General features: G+C 51.3%; 1 protein-coding gene across 2 annotated transcripts in view; it reads left to right on the forward strand.

The window, feature by feature from the left end:
* TTC16 (tetratricopeptide repeat domain 16) overlaps positions 1-22099 on the forward strand; it is a 535487-nt gene that overhangs the window by 224897 nt on the left and 288491 nt on the right. For both annotated transcript variants that reach the window (XM_085614130.1, XM_085614131.1), the window contains one exon: positions 4751-4880. In XM_085614130.1, the coding sequence (XP_085470256.1) occupies positions 4751-4880 (130 nt within the window). The remainder of the gene's footprint in view (positions 1-4750; positions 4881-22099) is intronic.

Below are 22099 nucleotides of genomic sequence, written 5' to 3' on the forward strand. Positions count from 1 at the left end.
CGCCAACGCGGATGGCCTGTCCCGCTTTTTCCGCCTCGACGAAGAGAGTCCCCAAGGAGATGGGTGACTCTCCCCGCCTTCAGCTGGGGGGGACGCATGTTGGACAGGCCACACGAAGGGCTTGCTCCCTCCCCGCACGACAGGGCCCGAGCTCCGGCCCACCAGGCATAACCCACGAAAAGCACCTGTACCCCGTCTCCCGACGGATCTTCTGCCCTCGGACCTCTACTCATCACGGGGCCCAGCCCCACCGGCTCCCCCGGCCGGTTCAAGCCGCCATCTTGGGCCCTGCACCACGAGGCCGCGTGGCCTCGCCCCGACCCTAACCCCGGGCCTGACCGGCCCCGACATCCCGGCACCACCATGCACCCGGGAGGTGAGCGGACCACTTGGCAGGTCAATGGGAGGACGAAGTGTCAAGAGCTCTTCCCCCGCCAGGTGCCGATCGCCTCCAGCTCCCCCAGGCGCTGGCTCCACCCCCTGCTGGGTGTCTGGACACCTTCATCCCGGGCCCTCCGACCTCCAAGTGCGAGGGTCCGGACATCAAAGAGCGCCTGCCCTATAACTGGGGCAACTCCGGAGCAGGAAGGCAGTTGTATCCTGGAGTCGAGAGACACCGAGAGAACTCAGCCTTGACGGACTACTGGCGCTGCCGTAGCCCGCTCTTGTGAACCATCGTCCTGCCTGCTGGCGCTGCCGCGGCCTTCTGCAACATCCATCCTCGTTGGGACCTGCTGGCGCTGCCGCGGCCCGTTGTAACGACCATCCTCACCGGGACCTGCTGGCGCTGCCGCGGACCGTACATCGACCATCTTTCCGGGACCTGCTGGCGCTGCCGCGGACCGTGTACCGACCATCTCGACCGGGACCTGCTGGCGCTGCCGCGGCCCGTACCAACTAAACCACCAAGCTCGAGGATTGTGAGCTAGTCATCATCTCATCCGAACTACCTGACTGGTAACCAGACTGTCCCGTTCCCCCTTACCCTGCATTGAGAGACTTGAATCGAGGGGACCCCTGAGTCCAGACCTCCTTGTACCATTCAACCGTACCTTAAGAAGTGCTTATAAAGAACACTGAACCTTATCCGTGTGTGGTATCTGTCTGTGGGGGGGAAGTTACTTGTCTGTACGATCGCTGGAGACGGCTCTCCCCGGAGGCCTCTCCTCCTGACCCCGGCCGACCCTCCCGGTCCGTCTACCCTTTCTAACACGCTCCCTCTGAGTCTGTTGCACCTGCTCCCTCTGAGTCTATTATAGCCGATCCCTCCAAGTCTGTTGCACCCGCTCCCTCTGAGTATATTACAGCCGCGCCCTTTATGTCTGTTGCACCCGCGCCCTCTGAGTCGAGTGCGCCCTCTCCCTCTGAGTCTATTGCACCCCTATCTCTCTGAGTCTATTGCACCTGCTCCCTCTGAGTCTATTACAGACACAGCCTCTGAGTCTATTGCACCTACTCCCTCTAAGTCTATTACAGCTGCTCCCTCTAAGTCTGTTGCACACGCCCCCTCTGAGTCTATTACACCCGCTCTTTCTGAGTCTACTGCACCCGCTCCCTCTGAGTCTATTGCACAAACTCCCTCTGAGTCTATTGCACCCGCTCCCTCTGAGTCTATTACAGCCGTTCCCTCTAAGTCCATTGCACCCGCTCCCTCTGAGGATATTATCGCCGAACCCTCTAACTCCATTGCACCCGCTCCCTCTGAGTCTATTACAGCCGCTCCCTCTAAGTCCACTGCACCTGCTCTCTCTGAGTCTATTGCACTCCGATCTCTCGGAGTCTACTGCACCCGCTCCCTCTGAGTCTATTGCACCCTGATCTCTCTGAGTCTATTGCAACCGCTCCCGCTGAGTCCATTGCACCCGATCTCTCTGAGTCTATTGCACACACTCCCTCTGAGACTATTGCACACACTCCCTCTGAGACTATTGCACCAGATCTCTCTGAGTCTATTGCACCCGCTCCCGCTGAGTCTATTGCACCTGCTCCCTCTGAGTCTATTACAGATGCTCCCTCTGAATCTATTGCACCGTCTCCCTCTATGTCTATTACAGCTGCTCCCTCTGTCCGTTGCACCCGCTCCCTCTGAATCTGTTGCTCCTGCTCTCTCTGAGTCTATTGCACCCACTCCCTCTGAGTCTTTTGCACCCGCTCACTCTGATTCTATTGCACCCACTGCCTCTGAGTCTATTGCACACACTCCCTCTGAGTCTGTTGTACCCCGATATCTCTGAGTCTATTGTACCCACTCCCGCTGAGTCTACTGCATCTGCTCCCTCTGACTCTAAGGCACCCGATCCCTCTGAGTCTATTACAGATGCTCCCTCTGAATCTATTGCACCTTCGTCCCCTGAGTCTATTTCACTCAATCTCTTTGAGTCTATTGCACCCGCTCCCTTTAAGTCCATTGCACCCGCTCCCTCTGATTCTGTTACAGCCGCTCCCTCTAAGTCCGTTGCACCTGCTCCCTCTGAGGCCATTGCACCCTGCTCCCTCTGAGACTTTTGCACCCGCTCCCTCTGAGTCTATTGCACCCGCTCCCTCTGAGTCTATTGCACCCTGATCTCTCTCAGTCTATTGCACCCGCTCCCTCTGAGACTATTGCACCCCAATCTCTCTGAGTCTATTGCACCCGCTCCTACTGAGTCTATTACAGACGCTCCCTCTGAATCTATTGCACCTCCCCCCTGAGTCTATTGCACCCGATCTCTCTGAGTCTATTGCACCCGCTCCCTTTAAGTCTATTGCACCCGCTCCCTCTGAGTCTATTACAGCAGCTCCCTCTAAGTCCGTTGCACCCGCTCCCTCTGAATCTATTGCACCTGCTCTCTCTGAGTCTATTGCATCCGCTCCCTCTGTCTGTTGCACCTGCTCCCTCTGAGATTACAGCCGCTCCCTTTAGGTCCGTTGCACCCGCTCCCTCTGAATATGTTGCACCTGCTCTCTCTGAGTCTATTGCATCCGCTCCCTCTGAGTCTATTGCACCCACTCACTCTGAATCTATTGCACCCGCTCCATCTGCGTCTATTACAGCCGCTCCCTCTAAGTCCGTTGCACCCGCTCCCTCTGAGTCTATTACAGTCGCTCCCTCTAAGTCCGCTGCACCTGCTCTCCCTGAGTCTATTGCTCCCGCTCCTGCTGAGTCTTTTGCACCTGCTCCCTCTGACTCTATTGCACCCGCTCCCTCTGAGTCTATTACAGATGCTCCCCCTGAGTCTATTGCACCCGATCTCTCTGAGTCTATTGCACCTGCTCCCTTTAAGTCTGTTGCACCCGCTCCCTCTGAGTCTATTACAGCTGATCCCTCTAAGTCTGTTGCACCCGCTCCATCCCGCTCCATCTGAGTCTATTACAGCCGCTCCCTCTGAGTCCGTTGCACCCGCACCCTCTGAGTCTATTGCACCCGCTCCCACTGAGTCTATTGCACACACTCCCTCTGAGTCTATGGCACCCGCTCCCTCTTAGACTATTGCACCCCATCTCTCAGAGTCTATTGCACCAGCTCCCTCTAAGTCTATTGCACCAGCTCCCTCTAAGTCTATTGCACCTGCTCCCTCTGAGTCTATTGCACCCGATCTCTCTGAATCTATTGCACCCGATCTCTCTGAGTCTATTGCACCTGCTCCCTCTAAGTCTATTGCACCCCGATCTCTCTGAGTCTATTGCACCCGCTCCCTCTGAATCTGTTGCACCCGATCTCTCTGAGTCTATTGCACCTGCTCCTTCTGAGTCTAATGCACCCGCTCCCACTGAGTCTATTGCACCCGATCTCTCTGAGTCTATTACAGACACTCCCTCTGAGTCTACTGCACCCCGATCTCTCTGAGTCTATTGCACCCGATCTCTCTGAGTCTATTGCACCCGCTCCCTCTGAGTCTATTGCACCCGATCTCTCTGAGTCTACTGCACCTGCTCCTTCTGAGTCTAATGCACCCGCTCCCACTGAGTCTCTTGCACCCGATCTCTCTGAGTCTATTACAGACACTCCCTCTGAGTCTATTGCACCCGATCTCTCTGAGTCTATTGCACCCGATCTCTCTGAGTCTATTACAGCCGCTCCCTCTGAGTCTATTACACCCCAATCTCTCTGAGTCTATTGCACCCGATCTCTCTGAGTCTATTGCACCAGATATCTCTGAGTCTATTGCACCTGCTCCCTCTAAGTCTATTGCACCCAATATCTCTGAGTCTATTGCACCTGCTTCCTCTGAGTCTATTGCACCCCGATCTCTCTGAGTCTTTTGCACCCGATCTCTCTGAGTCTATTGCACCCGATCTCTCTGAGTCTATTACAGCCCCTCCCTCTGAGTCTATTGTACCCCGATCTCTCTGAGTCTATTGCACCCCGATCTCTCTGAGTCTATTGCACCCGCTCCCTCTGAGTCTATTGCACCCGATCTCTCTGAGTCTATTGCACCCGATATCTCTGAGTCTATTGCACCTGCTCCCTCTGAGTCTATTACACCCGCTCCCTCTAAGTCTGTTGCACCCGCTCCCTCTGAGTCTATTACAGACGCTCCCTCTGAATCTATTGCACCTTCTCCATCTGAGTCTATTGCATCCACTCTCTCTGACTCTACTGCACCTGCTCCTTCTGAGTCTAATGCACACACTCCCTCTGAGTCTATTACACCCGCTCCCTCTAAGTCTGTTGCACCCACTCCCTCTGAGTCTATTGCATCCACTGCCTTTGAGTTTTCCTTCTCTTACTTCACTCTTGATGGCACATGCATCTGTATTTTTTCCACAGTATTGCCTGCCTGGCCCCTCTGGGAAGATATGCTGACTGCCTGAGATTAGTGAGCAAACTACTGGAGGAGGACAAACTGAATCCTGACCTATACGTGCTGAGAGCCCGGCTGCACTACAAGTTCAATAAGGTACGTCCAGAGAATGTGGTAGGGAAAGGAAACTGCTTGGTAGGTGGTTCTATAGGGTATTGGCGCTCCTGGGCAATACGCAGGTAAGTATACTCTAGTACTGAGTGAGGATTGCGGTGAATAAGTGTAGCAAGAGCCACCCTCCTACCCAACGTGTGGATATCCACTGGTAAAACAGAATAGTCCCCAGCAGTATATCAATTATATCAATAACAGTGTGACAGAAGCTTCAGGCTTTGCTGGAACATGCGCTTCAGTTTATTCACACCAGCCTTTGCCAGCACGTGTTTCGCGCTTACAGTTGTATGCAGCGACTTTTTCAGGGCTATACTCAATACGTAAAGATCCTTAAATCCGGTTGTATTTCCGTCCTGAATGGGATTCAATAGGGTGCAATGTTAGACACACAGTTAAGACTGCACATTTCTTGTGGCCAGAAATAATCTCTCCTATTCACAGTACATGTATCCTGGATGTGTGTCCCAACGGGGAGCTCATTAAACGCAGAGTTAGTGGTAGTGTAAGTTTATTCAGGCATGAATAAATAAAATCCGTGGTGCATTGCACCCTCTCGATGCTGGTTGTGTTAAAGAATATCCTTGCGTACATGCCAGAAGGAGCTCTGTTCATCACAGAGGCAAAGGCCTGGTATTAATACCGGCATGGATATGGCAGCCGGTTATTTTCTATTGAGCCCCTGCAAAGTTGTCCGTTGAGACTATTACCCTTAAACTGTTTTCTTAGTATCTAATAATTCAGCTTCATGTGTTCACAAGCTTGGACCCTTTCTGTGCTTCCCGGGTAAGTGGATTCTGTGAAACAAGGCTGCTCTCATGCCTGGGGGTGTCTACATTTCCTCTGGGACAATCCATCACACTTCCAGTCTTTATCCACCTCCACATCTTCATAAGGAAGAAGAAAGACTGCACAGTTTAGACCTCAGAAGAGCAGTCAACACTTATCTTAACTGCACTAATGACGTAAGACTACACGACCGACTGTTCATTGGTAACACTGGTTCCAAAAAGGGTAAAGCAATATAAAAACATACGACTTTCAGATGGTCGCTCTCACCATCACCACAGTATAAATGTACTCTTGGACATTATCACCTTGCTATCAATGGATGCTTAAATGGAGACCTTGCTATGAATAGAGTCTCCCCTTGTTACCTTACAATGAATAGACCCCCCCCATTCTTACTCTCTTATGAATGGTCGCTCCCACCATCATCACAGTATGAATATACGCTTTGACATTACCGCCTCGCTATCAATAAATGCTCACACGGTTACCTTGTTATGAATAGAATCTCCTTTTGTTACCTTGCTACGAATAGACTCCCCCTTTGTTACCTTGCTACGAATAGACTCCCCCTTTGTTACTGTGCTATGAATGGTCATTCCCACCATCACCAGAGTATGAATATACGCTTTGACATTACTGCCTCACTATCAATAAATGCTCACATGGTCATCTTGCGATGAATGTACTCTCCCATTGACACCTTGCTATGAATAGACTCCCCCATTGTTACCCTGCTATGAATGATCGCTTCCACCATCACAACAGTATGAATGTATGCTGTGAAATTATCACCTTGCTACAAATGGATGTTTACATGGTCACCTTGCTATGAATAGAGTCTCCCCTTGTTACCTTACAATGAATAGACCCCCCCCATTCTTTCTCTCTTATGAATGGTCGCTCCCACCATCATCACAGTATGAATATACGCTTTGACATTACCGCCTCGCTATCAATAAATGCTCACACAGTTACCTTGTTATGAATAGAATCTCCTTTTGTTACCTTGCTACGAATAGACTCCCCCTTTGTTACTGTGCTATGAATGGTCATTCCCACCATCGCCAGAGTATGAATATACGCTTTGACATTACTGCCTCACTATCAATAAATGCTCACATGGTCATCTTGCGATGAATGTACTCTCCCATTGACACCTTGCTATGAATAGACTCCCCCATTGTTACCCTGCTATGAATGATCGCTTCCACCATCACAACAGTATGAATGTATGCTGTGAAATTATCACCTTGCTACAAATGGATGTTTACATGGTCACCTTGCTTTGAATAGACTCTCCAATTGCTATCTTGCTATGAATAGACTCCCCCATTGTTTCCCTGCTATGCATGGATTCTCTCATTGTTACCCTGCTATGAATGGTTGCTCGAACATCACCACAGTATTAATGTACGCTGTGATAGTACCGCCTTGCTATTAATGGATGCAAACATGGTCACCTGGCTATGAATTGGGTCTTCCATTGTTACAATACTATGAATGAACTCCCACATTGTTAACCTGCTATGAATGGACACGCCCATCATCACCACAGTATGAATGTACGCTGTGAAATTGTCACCTTTGTAGGAGAGTAGGATCTGCTTCACATGGGTACCCCCACTTTTTGCTGGTGTTTCACAGTTTTTCGACCTTACTCTGGCTGTGGCCCTGCTAATCAGGACCCCAGTCTAGCTGCTTCCTCTCTAAAATGGTTTCCATGTACATTAGGTACATTTCTAATTGGATTCTGGAGTGCCTTATAAGCTCCTAGTATATGGTATACTATGTACCTAGGGCATTGGTACCTCAGAGGCCTACCAGGAGCTGAAGCATGTATTATGCCACCCCCGGGAAGCACTCCAAAATGGCACCACAGGTCTGCTACTGCAGCCTGGGTACGGTGGTGCTTGCACCCCTTACAGTGGCATAGGCTACCTATATCAGACCTTCTTCGCCAGCTTCCATTGAAATCGATGACGCGACCCGACACCAAAAGACACCTATGCACCCGGCTTCCCTGGGTGAGGTAACACGAGTATTCCGGTGCTCCCGTGGGTGCTAGCCCTAGAACTTCCTAAGTCCAAAAGGGTTTGGTCCTGACTCATTTCTAAGTGTCCCTAATCTTTACATTTCCAACCGCGACATTGCCCATAGAAGCTAACGGGAACCCGCGGCTGTGTTCACTCACTGCACACGCCCCCCGTGGGTCCCCTGTGTCACTAACTTGGGTGGTTCCTTGGGGTCCCAGCAATTCTACAGACTCTAGGCCTTGTGTCTAGTTCAGTCGTGGTTCTTATACCACTTTATAGGTATATGGTTTGTGTTAGAAATGAGGGGGCTCTGGTTGACGCAGGTGTGAACCCACAACAAACAGGGACCCTTTACTTCTTGTCAGGGCGAAGGATGACTCCCCAGAATAACCCCTGCTCACCCTCTAGGTGCGTGGCGCGAGCAGTCTAGGCTAAGTCTCAGGCGTACACGGTTAAGCAAGTGCAATAATACATACAGTAAACCCCTTGCATGCACCACAAACGGACACCAATCAGGAAGTATATAAAAATAAGTTTTTATGTAGATTCAGCAGATTCAATACAAGGCCCAGTAACGTTGAACTGATGGGGCCACAATTCTTAGGAAATACGGTAAAGTCTCTTTGTTACGGAAAGTTCTTTAGGCGGGCACAAGGTAACTGTAGGCCTCAGCGCACTTCGTGCTGAGGCGGCGCCCGGGAAGCACGCGGCAGATGACAGGGAAATCAGAACGTTGCGGACCCTGGATCCGATGCGAGCTCGCGGTCGAGTTCGTAAGTACAGTACCTTATTTATTGACGCAAAGGCGGGTGCGGGATTTCAGCGGCTCTTCGACAGAAGGGCGAGGCGGCGTCCGAGGCTCCCACACTTCACGATGGGTGTCTGATCTTCAGGCTCACGACAAGAGCGGGGTGTTGCAGGTGGCGGGTGAACAAAGCGGGGCAGCCGGGCACGCAGATACGTCCGGGCCGTCCGAGGCTTGGAGATGCTCACAAACGCCGATTCCGGCGGGAGGGTGAAGGTGCACAGCGAGCCTCCAACGAGCGAGGTGACAGGGGCAGCCCAGCACAGCATAGGGGGAGCGGCTCCGATCGAGCGAGGCTCTTCCCAAGGCGGGGGCGGCTAAGCAGTCCTGGTCACGGCTCAAGGAGGGACTGGGGCACGAGGGTCACAGCTCCGGCGAGGGAAAGGACACCACAGTCCAGCGGCAGGCGAGTGAAGATCAGGTAGAGCCCAATGGTCCTGGGGCTCAGTTCAGGGGGCAAGCTCAGTTCCAAGCCCTTGGAGATCGTTTTGGAAAGCACAAGTCTTGAAAGTAAAAATAAAGCAAAGTTTTCAGCAACAGTTTCTCTTCTCCCCTTTGGCAGCAAGGTCACCACTGCAGGCCAATCCCCCAGGACAGGGACAGTCTTCCTCCTACAGCTTTCCCGGTGCCTCCTCCTCAGGCAGAGATTCTTCTTGGTCAAAAGCGGATCTAGTTTCTTAGGAGCAGGGCTCCTACATTTATACAGCAAATCTTTTGTTCTCCCTGGCCAGGGGGGCCCTTGCCTAGTTCAGTCCGGTCTCTGAGCACTTTGTTTACGCAATGCAGGCTTCTTCTTTCAGAGTGCAGGGCAGAGTCCTCAGACGCTCCACAGGGGGCGGAGCCGGCATTGAGGTGGCAGAGCACTGTCCTATTCAGAGCCTAGGAATACTCCTCCCACCCATCTACCTGTCGATCGTCCTATTCACCACCAGGCTACCTAGCCCTGCCCATCTGGGTTCCCCCAGCCCTGTCACTCATACCAGCCAGACATCAGATACACATCACGCAGAGGCGGGCTGAAATGTTTAGGCAAGCAAAGGCCAGCTTTCTAAAAGCGGCATTTGCAAACCCGGAATATTAAAATAAACCTTGGGAAAAGATGTACCTTATTATTCCGAGTTCAGGCATACTAAACTCGATCTTCTACCATGTTCCCTGGGTCGGTTAGGATCATAGGGTGTAACAATCCAAGCCGCCCATACTGGCCTATGAGAACAGGGTAGCCTTGCAGTAGTGAACAACAAGATGGCGGTCATTCACTACTAGGACATGCCACGCATCCAGGCTTGTCCTACCTTAGGCTTACAACGCACCCTGCCCGTGGGCCTACCAGAGGGGTGACTAACATGCAGCTAAGGGAAGGTTTCAGGGACCGGCAAGTGTGGGCACTTGCCAGTCAGCATGTCAGGACCAGACTGCACGCAGGTTCTGCGATGGCAGACCTTAGACATATTTTTCCGGCCGGTTCTGTGGGTGGCACAACCCGTGCTGCAAGCCCGCCAGCGGTGTTTGCCTTTACATGCCCTGGCGCTCCTGGCGCACTTTACTGGGGTCTGACAGTAAATCAAACAATCCAATCATGGAATCCAACCAACATATATAATTTACATAGGGAGCACTCGCACCGTGACACTGGTTGGCAGTGGCACAGCGCGCTGAGCGGCCAACACCATAAAAACACATGAGGCACAGCGACAAAAAGAGGAAGGGAGACTCACGCCAAGGTGCCAGGTCTAACAGTTTGGTACGCCCCTAGGGCCCAAACGTGTATTTATGCTATTACTGTTGATTGCTAACTTGTAACTTAAGTACTTCGAACTCCAGTCTCATAAAGAGACTAGAGGGGTGTGTTTTATCTTAAATACATATATTTTAAATATATACCTGGTGTGGTTGTCCTTTCATTTGGTCATTCAAGAGTTTATAGACTGGTAAAACAAGCTGCTTTACATTCCTTCAAGACTTAGCCTGAAGGCTGCTCTCCATAGCTACCACTAGGATAGCTTTCAATAAAGATTGTCTTTTACCTATCATCAATAAGGGGTTGTTTGGACTGATATAAGGTGCCCACTAGAACTAGTGGACAGCATATATCAGGCCACCTTCTCATAACCTTGCTACAATAGAGTTCCCCATTGTTACCGTGCTATGAATGGTCACTTCCACCATCACCACAGTATGAGAGTAGGATCTGCTTCTTATAGTTACCCCCACTTTTTGCAGATGTTTCACTGTTTTCGACTTAGACTGACTGGGATCCTACTATTCAGGACCCCAGTCTATCTGCTTTCTCCTCTAAATTGATTGCATGTTCTTTTAGTACACTCCAGATTGGATTCTGGGGTACCCTTATCAGTTCCTAGTTTATGATACACTATGTACCCAGGGCATAGGTACCCCAAAGGCCTCCCAGGGGCTGAAGCATGTATTGTGCCACCCCTGAGAGGCCATTCAAAATGACACCACAGGTCTGCTACTGCAGCCTGTGTAAGGTGGTGCATGCACCCCTTACTTAGATATAGGTTCATCTTGTGTTTGGTGTCAAACACCTTGGAATCATATCTCCCCGCCAGTAACTGGCAGGGGAGGTATGATTCCACCCTTCTAGAGGGACTTATGTGACACACCGGTACACCCGGTACTAGCTTTCTCGACCTGGGCATCACAAAATGGATGCTGCCCTCCTGCGGCTAAGCCAAGCTCGAACAGAGGAAGGTCTGACAATAGGTTTTCTGTCACAGGGAGGTGTGACCACCTCCCAGACAGGCTTTAATGTATTGGGGCTGGGTGGGTGCACTCAGAGTGCCAGAAAGTCTACACTGGGGGCGCATTCGGTGTCCCCAGGCACAGTCCAGCTCAAACCAGTTGCAGGAGCCAATGGCTCCTGCTCTGGCGCAAAACTGGACAAAGAACATGAGTGTAACCACCCCTCTGTCCTAACCCTCCCCTAGGAGGATCCCCAGAGTCAGTCCAACCCCTTCCTTGGGTATAAAGTAGGAAACCTGACTACAGGACTTTGGATTTTACCTGGACTAAACTCTGCAACAGAAACCAAGTACTTCGATGGTATACACTTCGCTGGATGACAGAAGAATCTCCCTTGGAGTAAAGGAGTTACTCCCCTGCAGCAGCAAGCACCTAAACGCATCTGACCAGTTTGCATCTCCCGAGCTCCAGAGGACTCCGAAGATTTCTGCAACACAGGAGGTGGGTTCCCGAGCATCTCTGAGGTCGATCTGCTCTCTCAGCAATTCTGAGACCAGTATCCCTCGTGGGGACCGTGCAACCTGGGCCCTGTGCACTGTGTACTTTTGCAGCAGCACATGCTTTTTGGTGATCCTTGAGGCTGTGCTTTGGACTACGTGTAGTCCCGACCCCGAGCAGTATTTCCATAGAAGATCTCCAGCCTCCACTCCACGAGTACTCCGTGGGCCTGTACTTCGTAATTCAGCTTGCGGTCCCTTCGCGGTCCCTGGTTCTCTGGCCTGTGGGTCCCTCTGAAGGTGATTTCCTGTGGAATTCCCTGGTTGCTCCAGACGTGCCCTGACTCCCCATAGCTTGGAGAGTCTCCAGGACCTTGCTGGTCCTCACCGTAACTTGTTTCCTCTGCCCACGTGGGGTGCCGTTGCCAAGGCTTGTTGGTGTTCAATCCGGACACTGACCCCCCAGCACTCGACATCCTTCGTGGGACAGCTCACCTCCAGACTTTGGTCATCGTCGACGTTTCCTGGTCCCCGTGGCTGCAGAGTCAAGCATCCTATCTTTTCACCTGAAGCACCCGACATCGATGGGCATTCGTCTACTGAGCCCCTGGTCACCCTGAAGTGACCCAGACTCTGTCCCCTCTGCTTTCAGGTTCTTCTCACCTCGGATCCAGGCTTGGATTCCACCGGACACTTTTCATCTTCCCGGCAGCAGCACTCCTTCGCATCACGCCATTGAAAATGATGAGGGTTTCTGTTAGACTTGGGGATCTCTTGTTGGCACAGGTATGCACTTGTGACAAATAGGAACCCCCGTGTAGGAGAGTGGCATCGACTGCATAGTTGCCCCCAACTTTTTTCTGATGTTTTGACTGTTTTATGACTCTAGCCAGGCTGTAGCCCTGCTATCCAGGACCCCAGCCTATCTGCTTCCTCTCTTAAACGATGTGAGTACCCTAGGTACAAACCAATTGGATACTGAGGATGCCCTGGAAGTCCCTTGTAGATGGTACCCTAGGTACCCAGGGCATGGGTCCCTCAGTAGGCCTACCAGGGCTGCAGCACTTATTGTGCCACCCTGGGACAGTCATACAAACTGACACCACCAGACCACTACTGTAGTCTGGGTAAGGTGGTGCTAGCACCCCTTACAGGGATATAGGTACCCTATATCCCACCCTATTACAACACATATACTCTCATAGGTCACCATTATAGCAGGCCTTGGTAATCCTACAAGGCAGGGTGCTGAGGTATGTGTGAGGGGGGACCCCTACCTGAGTAGGACCCCTCTGCTACCTTCGTAAAATCATTGCTGGGTTGTTTGTAGTGTAGCCATACCATAATCTCTTAACCGCATTATAAGTCTATTGCGATAGCGCGATAACTTGAGAATGGCCACACAGAACCATATCGTGTTTGGTGTCAAACATGTAGGAATCCTACCCCCAGTCCAGCCATGGGCATGAGGGCACAATTTCCCCCTGCTAGAGGGGCGATATGGGAAAAGCGGCAGAATTTAGACACCAATTTAAAAGTGCACATGTAGTACAAAATGGACGCTACCAGCCACCCACACGACTCTGGCTGCCTATTGCTGGGGAAAACCCCAACCTCGCCAGCTGGACAATAGGGCTCCTGTGGCAGGGAGGTGCCAGCATCTCCCCGGACAGGGTATGTGGATTGGAACAGGGTGGGTGCACCATACGATGCCTTTCAGAGTTGCACGTAGGCTGCTACAACGCCTACATTCTGCATACACCGCCTGGAACCGGTTCAGGGGCATCCTGCCCCTCGCCCAGGCGGGAAACACACAAAGGGGAGTGGGTGTAGCCACCCTTTCCCGCCTCAACTCTCATTGGTAGGCTCTGATCTGGACCCTCCCCTAATCTTTGGATAAAGGTGAATACTAGAGCCCCAGATTAATCTTGGACTTCACAGCCTTGACCTTCGACAAGCTGCTGCCCAGCTGACTGAAGAAATCTCCCTTGGGGTAAAGGAGTTACCCCCCTGCTTGGCAGGCACCTGAAACACTGCAAGTGACCCGGTTGGAACTTCGCTGCTCCTACCGACTTCGTCGACTCCCAGCAACCTTGAGGTGGGTTTCCTGAGCATCCCAGAGGCACAGCAAGTCTGAGCACCGTGGACCGCATGGGCGCCGAGATCCCCAATACCCCAGGACACCGGCCACCTCTTGCATAGCACACGACCCTGACCAGTGGGGAAGTTGTGCTTTGGCCCAATATTTAGCCAACCTCTCAGCAGCAACTGTGCCAAAGATCAGCGCCCTAGCCCTCTCCGGTGGCCCGTGGGCTCCCTTTTACGCACTCCAAATTGCTGCCTCCCGCGGTCCCTTGTCTTTCGACTGGTGGGCCCTAGCGGAGGTCAATGTCGACTTTCAAGAGTTCCCCTGGTTGCTCCAGGCCTGCTCTACAGTCTCCCCAAAGGAGACCTCTCACAGACCTCGTGGGTCTGCACCAGTAGCTGATTTGTTCATCTTGCGTGGGTTGTGGTTGCCAAGGCTTAGTGGATCCAATCCGGACACTAACACCGCAGCGACCATCATCCTTCGTGGGACCCTCCAGAAGCTGGCCTTCCTTGAAGCCTCCTGGAGCCCATGGCTGCAGATCCAAGCTACACCTTTTCCACTTGAAGCACCCGACATTGAAGGGCTCTTTTCCTTGAGCTCCCTGGTCACTGTGCCGTGACCCAGACTCTGTCCCCTCTGCTTTCAGGCTCTCCTCTACAAGATCTACAACTTCATTCTTCACGACATCATCGAAGCTTTTGGCTAGCTGCAGTTTTGTACATTTTCCCTTTGAAAATCAGCCCGCGACCCGACATCGAAAACGACCCATGCACCCGGCTTCCCTGGGGCAGGTAACAGTGGTACCTCGGTACTCTCGTGGTATTGGGCTCCTCAAAAGCTTAACTCTAGCCCTTAACTTTGAACTACTGCTAGAAGTGTATTTAATCTTTTAAAATCAAACCGCAACATTCTCCATAGGCTATAATAGAGATCCCGATAGCAGCTATTTGCACTGCACGCGTCTCCCGTGGGTCCCCTTCCTCATAACTTGGGGTGGATTCTAAAGGGGCCAGCGATCCTAAATGCCCTAGGCATTGTCTGTAGAATTGTCGTGGTTCTTATACCACTTTTTTAATATATGGTTTGGTCCCCCCCTGGGGCCCTGTGATTCCAGTGCTATTTATTGTATCTATCAATGCTTGTTTGAATTGTAACTTTGCCTCTAGCCTCATAAAGAGACTTGTGGGATTCTGCTTAGAATAAATACATATATTTGTTATATATACCTGTGTGGACTACTCTTTCATTTGGTCATTCAAGAGGTTATCTATGGTAAAACAATAAGCTTAACACTCCTTCAAGACTTAGCCTGAAGGCTGCTCTCCACAGCTACCACTGGGATAGCTTTCTTTAAAGGTTGTCTTTAACCTATCACCATAAGAGTCGAATTGGACTGGTGCAAGGTGTCCCCTATAACTAGAGGACAGCATATGCCAGGCCAACTTCTCACACCTCGTCTTTAGTCAGGGTAAGGGGGTACACTCCTAAAATAACCCCTGCTCACCCCCTTGGTAGCTTGGCACGAGCAGACAGGTTTATCTCAGAGGCAGTGTGTAAAGCGTTTGTGAACACATACAGTAATCAAGTGACGACACTACAGATGGACACCACACATAGTACTAACCATGCTCTAGCAGTTGTGAACTTCTCCTGGGGAGGGGTAACTGGCCTCAAGAAAGTTGTGGTGAGTGCAGACCTACCTGTTGAATGTTTACTAGGGAATGATTTGGAGACCTCAGCATGGGCTGAGGTGGAGCTAAGTACCCATGCGGCAATGTTGGGTATACCAGCAGAAGTGTTTGCCCTGACAAAGTCAAAAGCAAAGCTGACAGGAACTGAACAGGCCTTGGATCCTGGAAAAAGGGACCAAGGACCTTCCAAGAGGAGGAGCAGCAGGGGTAAGGCAGAGCCTTCCCCCCAGGATCAGTCTGTAGAGACTCTTTTAGCAGAAGAGGATCTATCTCCTGAAGAAGGAACTGCCCCAGATGAACTGGAATCTGATCAGGTTGAGTTCTTGGGGGCAGGGGGACCTTCTAGGGCAGACTTGAGCCTGGAGCAGCAGAGCTGCCATACTCTTGAACACCTCAGACAGCAAGCTGCTGCTGAGGCTGCAGGGCATGCCAGTGGGACCCATAAGATATATTGGGATGATGGGCTCCTTTACTCTGAGGGTCGAGACCCCAATCCTGGTGCAGCCAGGTGCAGCATGGGTGCCAAGATCCCCAATAACCCAGGACACCGGCCACCTCTTGCATAGCACACGACCCTGACCAGTGGGGAAGTTGTGCTTTGGCCCAATATTGAGCCAACCTCTCAGCAGCAACTGTGCCAAAGATCAGCGCCCTAGCCCCCTCCGGTGGCCCGTGGGCTCCCTTTTACGCACTCCAAATTGCTGCCTCCCGCGGTCCCTTGTCTTTCGACTGGTGGGCCCAAGCAGAGGTCAATCTCGACTTTCAAGAGTTCCCCTGGTTTCTCCAGGCCTGCTCTACAGTCTCCCCAAAGGAGACCTCTCACAGACCTCGTGGGTCTGCACCAGTAGCTGATTTGTTCATCTTGCGTGGGTTGCGGTTGCCAAGGCTTAGTGGATCCAATCCGGACACTAACACCGCAGCGACCCTCATCCGACGTGGGACAGTTGCCCTTCAGAAGCTGGCCTTCCTTGAAGCCTCCCGGAGCCCGTGGCTGCAGATCCAAGCTACACCTTTTCCACTTGAAGCACCCGACATTGAAGGGCTCTTTTCCTTGAGCTCCCTGGTCACTGTGCCGTGACCCAGACTCTGCCCCCTCTGCTTTCAGGTCCTCCTCTACAAGATCTACAACTTCATTCTTCACGAGATCATCAACGCTTTTGGCTAGCAGCAGTTTTGTACATTTTCCCATTGAAAATCAGCCTGCGACCCGACATCGAAAACGACCTATGCACCCGGCTTCCCTGGGGCAAGTAACAGTGGTACCTCGGTACTCTCGTGGTATTGGGCTCCTCAAAAGCTTAACTCTAGCCCTTAACTTTGAACTACTGCTAGAAGTGTCTTTAATCTTTTAAAATCAAACCGCAACATTCTCCATAGGCTATAATAGAGATCCCGATAGCAGCTATTTGCACTGCACGCGTCTCCCGTGGGTCCCCTTCCTCATAACTTGGGGTGGATTCTAAAGGGGCCAGCGATCCTAAATGCCCTAGGCATTGTCTGTAGAATTGTCGTGGTTCTTATACCACTTTTTTAATATATGGTTTGGTCCCCCCCTGGGGCCCTGTGATTCCAGTGCTATTTATTGTATCTATCAATGCTTGTTTGAATTGTAACTTTGCCTCTAGCCTCATAAAGAGACTTGTGGGATTCTGTTTAGAATAAATACATATATTTTTTATATATACCTGTGTGGACTACTCTTTCATTTGGTCATTCAAGAGGTTATCTATGGTAAAACAATAAGCTTAACACTCCTTCAAGACTTAGCCTGAAGGCTGCTCTCCACAGCTACCACTAGGATAGCTTTCTTTAAAGGTTGTCTTTAACCTATCACCATAAGAGTCGAATTGGACTGGTGCAACGTGTCCCCTATAACTAGAGGACAGCATATGCCAGGCCAACTTCTCACACCTCGCCTCTAGTCAGGGTAAGGGGGTACACTCCTAAAATAACCCCTGCTCACCCCCTTGGTAGCTTGGCACGAGCAGACAGGTTTATCTCAGAGGCAGTGTGTAAAGCGTTTGTGAACACATACAGTAATCAAGTGACAACACTACAGATGGACACCACACAGGTTTTATATCAAAAATAAGTATTCTTTATATAGATTTACCACAAGACCATAAACGACAAAAATACACAATACTCTTATGTGAGATGGTAGAATTTATCTTAGTTCTCTTTAGTTCTTAAATGCGACACTTTAAGTCAATGTACCTTTGAGATGCGACACACAGGGCAACGAAAGTGTTGCAACGATGTTGATGTGTTGAAGATTTTGGTGCAAAGAAATAAAGACGTGAAGATCTTCCAGATGCAGCACTCTTCTCCGATGTTGCGAGAAGACTCGACTTGATGCGTCAGCTACAGCGGCGACATCCCTTGACGTGATGAGCCGACAGCGGCCTTGGCGGCGGCACTCTTCTCCGACGTTGCAAGACGCATCCGCTCGATGCGATGCTGCAGCGGCGACACCCCTCTATGCGATGCGACGACAACAGCTCCGATGGTGGCACGCTTCTCCGTGGATGCGAGGTGCTTTTCTTGATGCGGTGCAATGCGACAGCTACGATGGCTGCGATGGCGACACGCTTCTTCCTCGATGCGAGACTCTTCTCTTGATGCGGTGCAATACGACAGCTACGATTCCTGCGATGGCGACACGCTTCTTCGGCAGTGCGAGACACTTTTTCGACGATGCGAGATGCTTCCGCTTGATGCGACAGCTGCAGCGGCAACACACTTTACGCGATACGATGACAACAGCTCTGACGGCGGCATGCTTCTCCTTCTTGAGTCGCGCTTCCAGCTTCATGCGACACGTAGTCCCTCAGAAGGCCCAGCAACAGCAGCAGGCACTTCCAGAGAAGTCTGGGGAGCTGGGGGTGAAGTCTGTTGTTCCTGAGACTTCAGCAGGAGGCAAGCTCTTTTCCAAGCCCTTGAAGATCCTTCACAAGTTGAGCAAAAGTACACACACAGTTCCTTTCTCCTCTCTTTTGCAGTAGGCAACCCCTGCAGGCCAGTCCTCCAGTTTCAGAGATAGTCTCTCCTCAGTTTCTTCTTGGTTCCTCTCCTCAGCAGAGGGTTCTTTTTGTTTCCCAAAGTGATCTAAATTCTTGGGATCAGGGTCCCAATACTTATACCCCAAAATCCTTTGTCCTCTGAGGGCAGAGGGGCCTTTGCCTTGTTCAAACCGGTTCTGGTCAGTCCTGGAGCACTTTGTTTACCTGACTCCTTCTTTCCTTTCAGAGTGCAGGGCAGAGACATCAGACGCACCACAGGAGGTGGAGCCAGCATTGTGGAGGGAAGGCACAGCCCTATTCAGGTCCCAGGTGCAACTCCTCCCACCCATCTAGATGCAGATCTCTCTATTCACCACTGGGACACCTCACCCTGTTTCCTGGAATACCCCAGCCCTGTCACTCAAACTCCAGACAGGGGAATACACAGCCTAGCAGAGGCAAGTTTGAATGGTTAGACAAGAAAATACCTACTTTCTAAAAGTGGTATTTTCAAACACAGAATGTTAAAACCAACTTCACTAAAAGATGTATTTTATCATCCTGAGTTCAGGCATACTAAACTTGAATTTCTACCATGTTCCCTGAGTCAGTTAGGATTATAAAATGTAATAACTAAACTGCCCTTTCTGGCCTATGGAGAACAGGTAGCCTTGCAATAGTGAAAAACGAAAATGGCTGTAATTCGCTATTAGAACATGCCACACACACCAGGGCATGTCCTACCTTATCCTTACAATGCACCCTGCCCTTGGGCCTACCATAGGGGTGTCTGATATGAAGAAAAGGGAAGGTTTAGGGACTGGCAAGTGGGTGCACTTGCCCAGTCAGCATGACAGTTCCAGACTGCACGCAGGCTCTGCAATCGCAGACCTTAGACACATTTGTACAGGCTGCTTCTGTGGGTGGCACAACCAGTGCTGCAAGCCCACCAGCAGCATTTGGATTTACAAGCCCTGGGCACTCCTGGTGCACTGTACTAGGGTCTGACAGGTAAACCAAACCAACCAATAATGGAATCACAAATTCATACATTAATTTACAATAGGGAGCACTTGCACTGTGGCACTGGACAGCAGTGGCACAGTGCCCTGAGCAACTAACACCAGCAAAAACATATGAGGCAACAGCAAAAAAATGGAAGGGAGAGCCACGCCAATGTGGCAGGTCTAACACGTGTCCCCTCCAGCTGAAATGTGGGGAGATCTACCCTACCTCCTGGGAGTTCTCATCACTAAGGCGGAAAAATCTGGACAGGCCATCAGCATTGGTGTGTTCTGTACTGGGACGATGTTCCACCGTGAAATCCATCCCCTGTAGGAAAATGGACCACCTCAACAGCTTTGAGTTCTCACCCCTTATCTGCATCAACCATCTGAGGGGCCTGTGGTCTGTCTGAACCCGGAAGTGAGTCCCAAACAGGTAGGGTCTCAGCTTCTTCAGTGCCCAGACCACCCTGCCCGATCTGGCACTTACTCGCCTTGATCGTGAGGCCTGCCTTCCGCAGCGTCATCAACACTTCGCAGAGGTGGCACAGATGTTCTTCCCAACTGGCGCTGAAGACTGCGATGTCATCCAGGTAGGTGGCACTGAACGAGTCCAGTCCAGCCAACACCTGGTTGACCAACCTCTGAAAGGTGGCAGGGGCATTCTTCATCCCAAAGGGCATCACCCGGAACTGGTAGTGCCCATCTGGTGTGGAGAATGCTGACCTCTCCTTTGCCCCATCGGTCAAGGCGATCTGCCAGTACCCAGACGTTAGATCAAACGTGCTGAGGTACCGTGCAGCCCCTAGCCGATCTATGAGCTCATCAGCTCTGGGGATGGGGTGTGTGTAGGAAGGTGGAATCTGAGTATATGGTTGCCCCCACTTTTTTCCTGGTGTTTTGCTGGTTTATGACTTAGTTGGACTGGGATCCTGCTATTCAGGGCCCCAGTCTATCTGCTTTCTCTGTAAAATGGTTTGCATGTACATTAGGTGCATATCTAATTGGATTCTGGAGTGCCTTATAAGCCCCTAGTATATGGTATACTATGTACCTAGGGCATAGGTACCTCAGAGGCCTACCAGGGGCTGCAGCATATATTATGTCACCCCTGGGAAGCACTCCAAAATGACACCATAGGTCTGCTACTGCAGACTGGGTAAGGGTGTGCTTGCACCTCTTACTGTGGTGTAGGCTACCTATATCACTACCTTATACAGACACATATAAACCTATAAGTCACTCCTATGGCAGGCCTTGACAATCCTGAAGGCAGAGTGCTTGGTTTTAAGTGAGAGAGTGCCCAAGCATGAGCTGAGCCCCTCTGCAGCTTTCGGAAATACTTCCTTATGGCTGTTCTGTGATACAGCCATACCATATACTCTTAAGTGCATTATAACCTCTCGGTAAATGCTAACTTTGGAATGGCTGCATCAAAACATGTCGTGTTTGGTGTCAATCGGTTTGGAATACTACCCCCCCCCACCAATTCTGGCGGCGGGGGTAGAACTCCACCCTTCTAGAGGGAGAGACATGTTCACACTGGCTAAACCCGGTAGGGCTTTCCTGAGCTCTGGCATCACAAAATGGATGCCTCTGCCACAGACACGGGTCTGACCTCCTGCTGCTGACCGAAACTCCGGCAGGGGAGTCCTGGACAATAGGTTTCCTATCGAAGGGAGGTGTGACCACCTCCCCAGTCAGGCTGATGTGTATTGGGGCTGGGCGGGAGCACTCTCTGCTGCTTTGAAGTCCTGCACTGGGGGCACGTTTGCTGTCCCTGTGCATAGCCCGGTTCAAACCGGTTGCAGGGTCTACCTGCCCCTGCTCTGGCACGAAACTGGACAAAGGAAATGGGTGTAACCACCCCTCTTTCCAAGCCCACCCATAGGTGGGGCCTTAGAGTTAGTCCATCCCTTAAACTTACTATAAGTATAGGAATCCAGTCCCTGGGACTTTAGATTACCCTGGACGAAACTCTGCAACGTACATCCTGGACCTTCGACGTTCTTTCCTGACTAGAAGACTGAAGAGATCTCCCTTGGGGTCAAGGAGTGACTCCCCTGCTTGGCAGGCACCAAAGAAGCAACTGACCGTTCTGCAATTCTAAAGCTCCCGCCAGACGCCGAAGTCTCTGCATCCCCAGAGGTGGATTTCCAGACTTCCCCGAGGCTACCCTGAGTCCACAGCAAAACTGAGGCCTGTGGCTATCGTGGGTGACGTGGAACCGTGACCCCTGGACACCGTGAACTTTTGTAGCAACACTATCTTCCTGGTCAACCTCGAAGTTGTGCTTTGGGCTCCGAGTAGCCCCAGCCTTGAGCACCTCCTGCACCGAAGATTGTTGGCCTCCACTCCACGAGTGACCCGTGGGCCAGCTTCAAGTGCGACCGCTTGAGGCTCCTTCGCGATCACTAGCCCGTTGGCTAGCAGGTCCCCACAAAGGCAACTCCTTTTCTGATTGGGCGTTCCTGGTTGCTCCAGACGTGCCCTGACTTACCCTTGCTGGGTGAGTCCCTCAGACCTTGCTGGTCTGCACCGCAGTCCTTTCTCTGAATTCCAGTGACTTGCCGTTGCCAAGGCTT

The sequence above is a fragment of the Triturus cristatus genome, chromosome 1_2 (genome assembly GCF_964204655.1).
Source record: "Triturus cristatus chromosome 1_2, aTriCri1.1, whole genome shotgun sequence".
Lineage (NCBI taxonomy): Eukaryota > Metazoa > Chordata > Amphibia > Caudata > Salamandridae > Triturus > Triturus cristatus.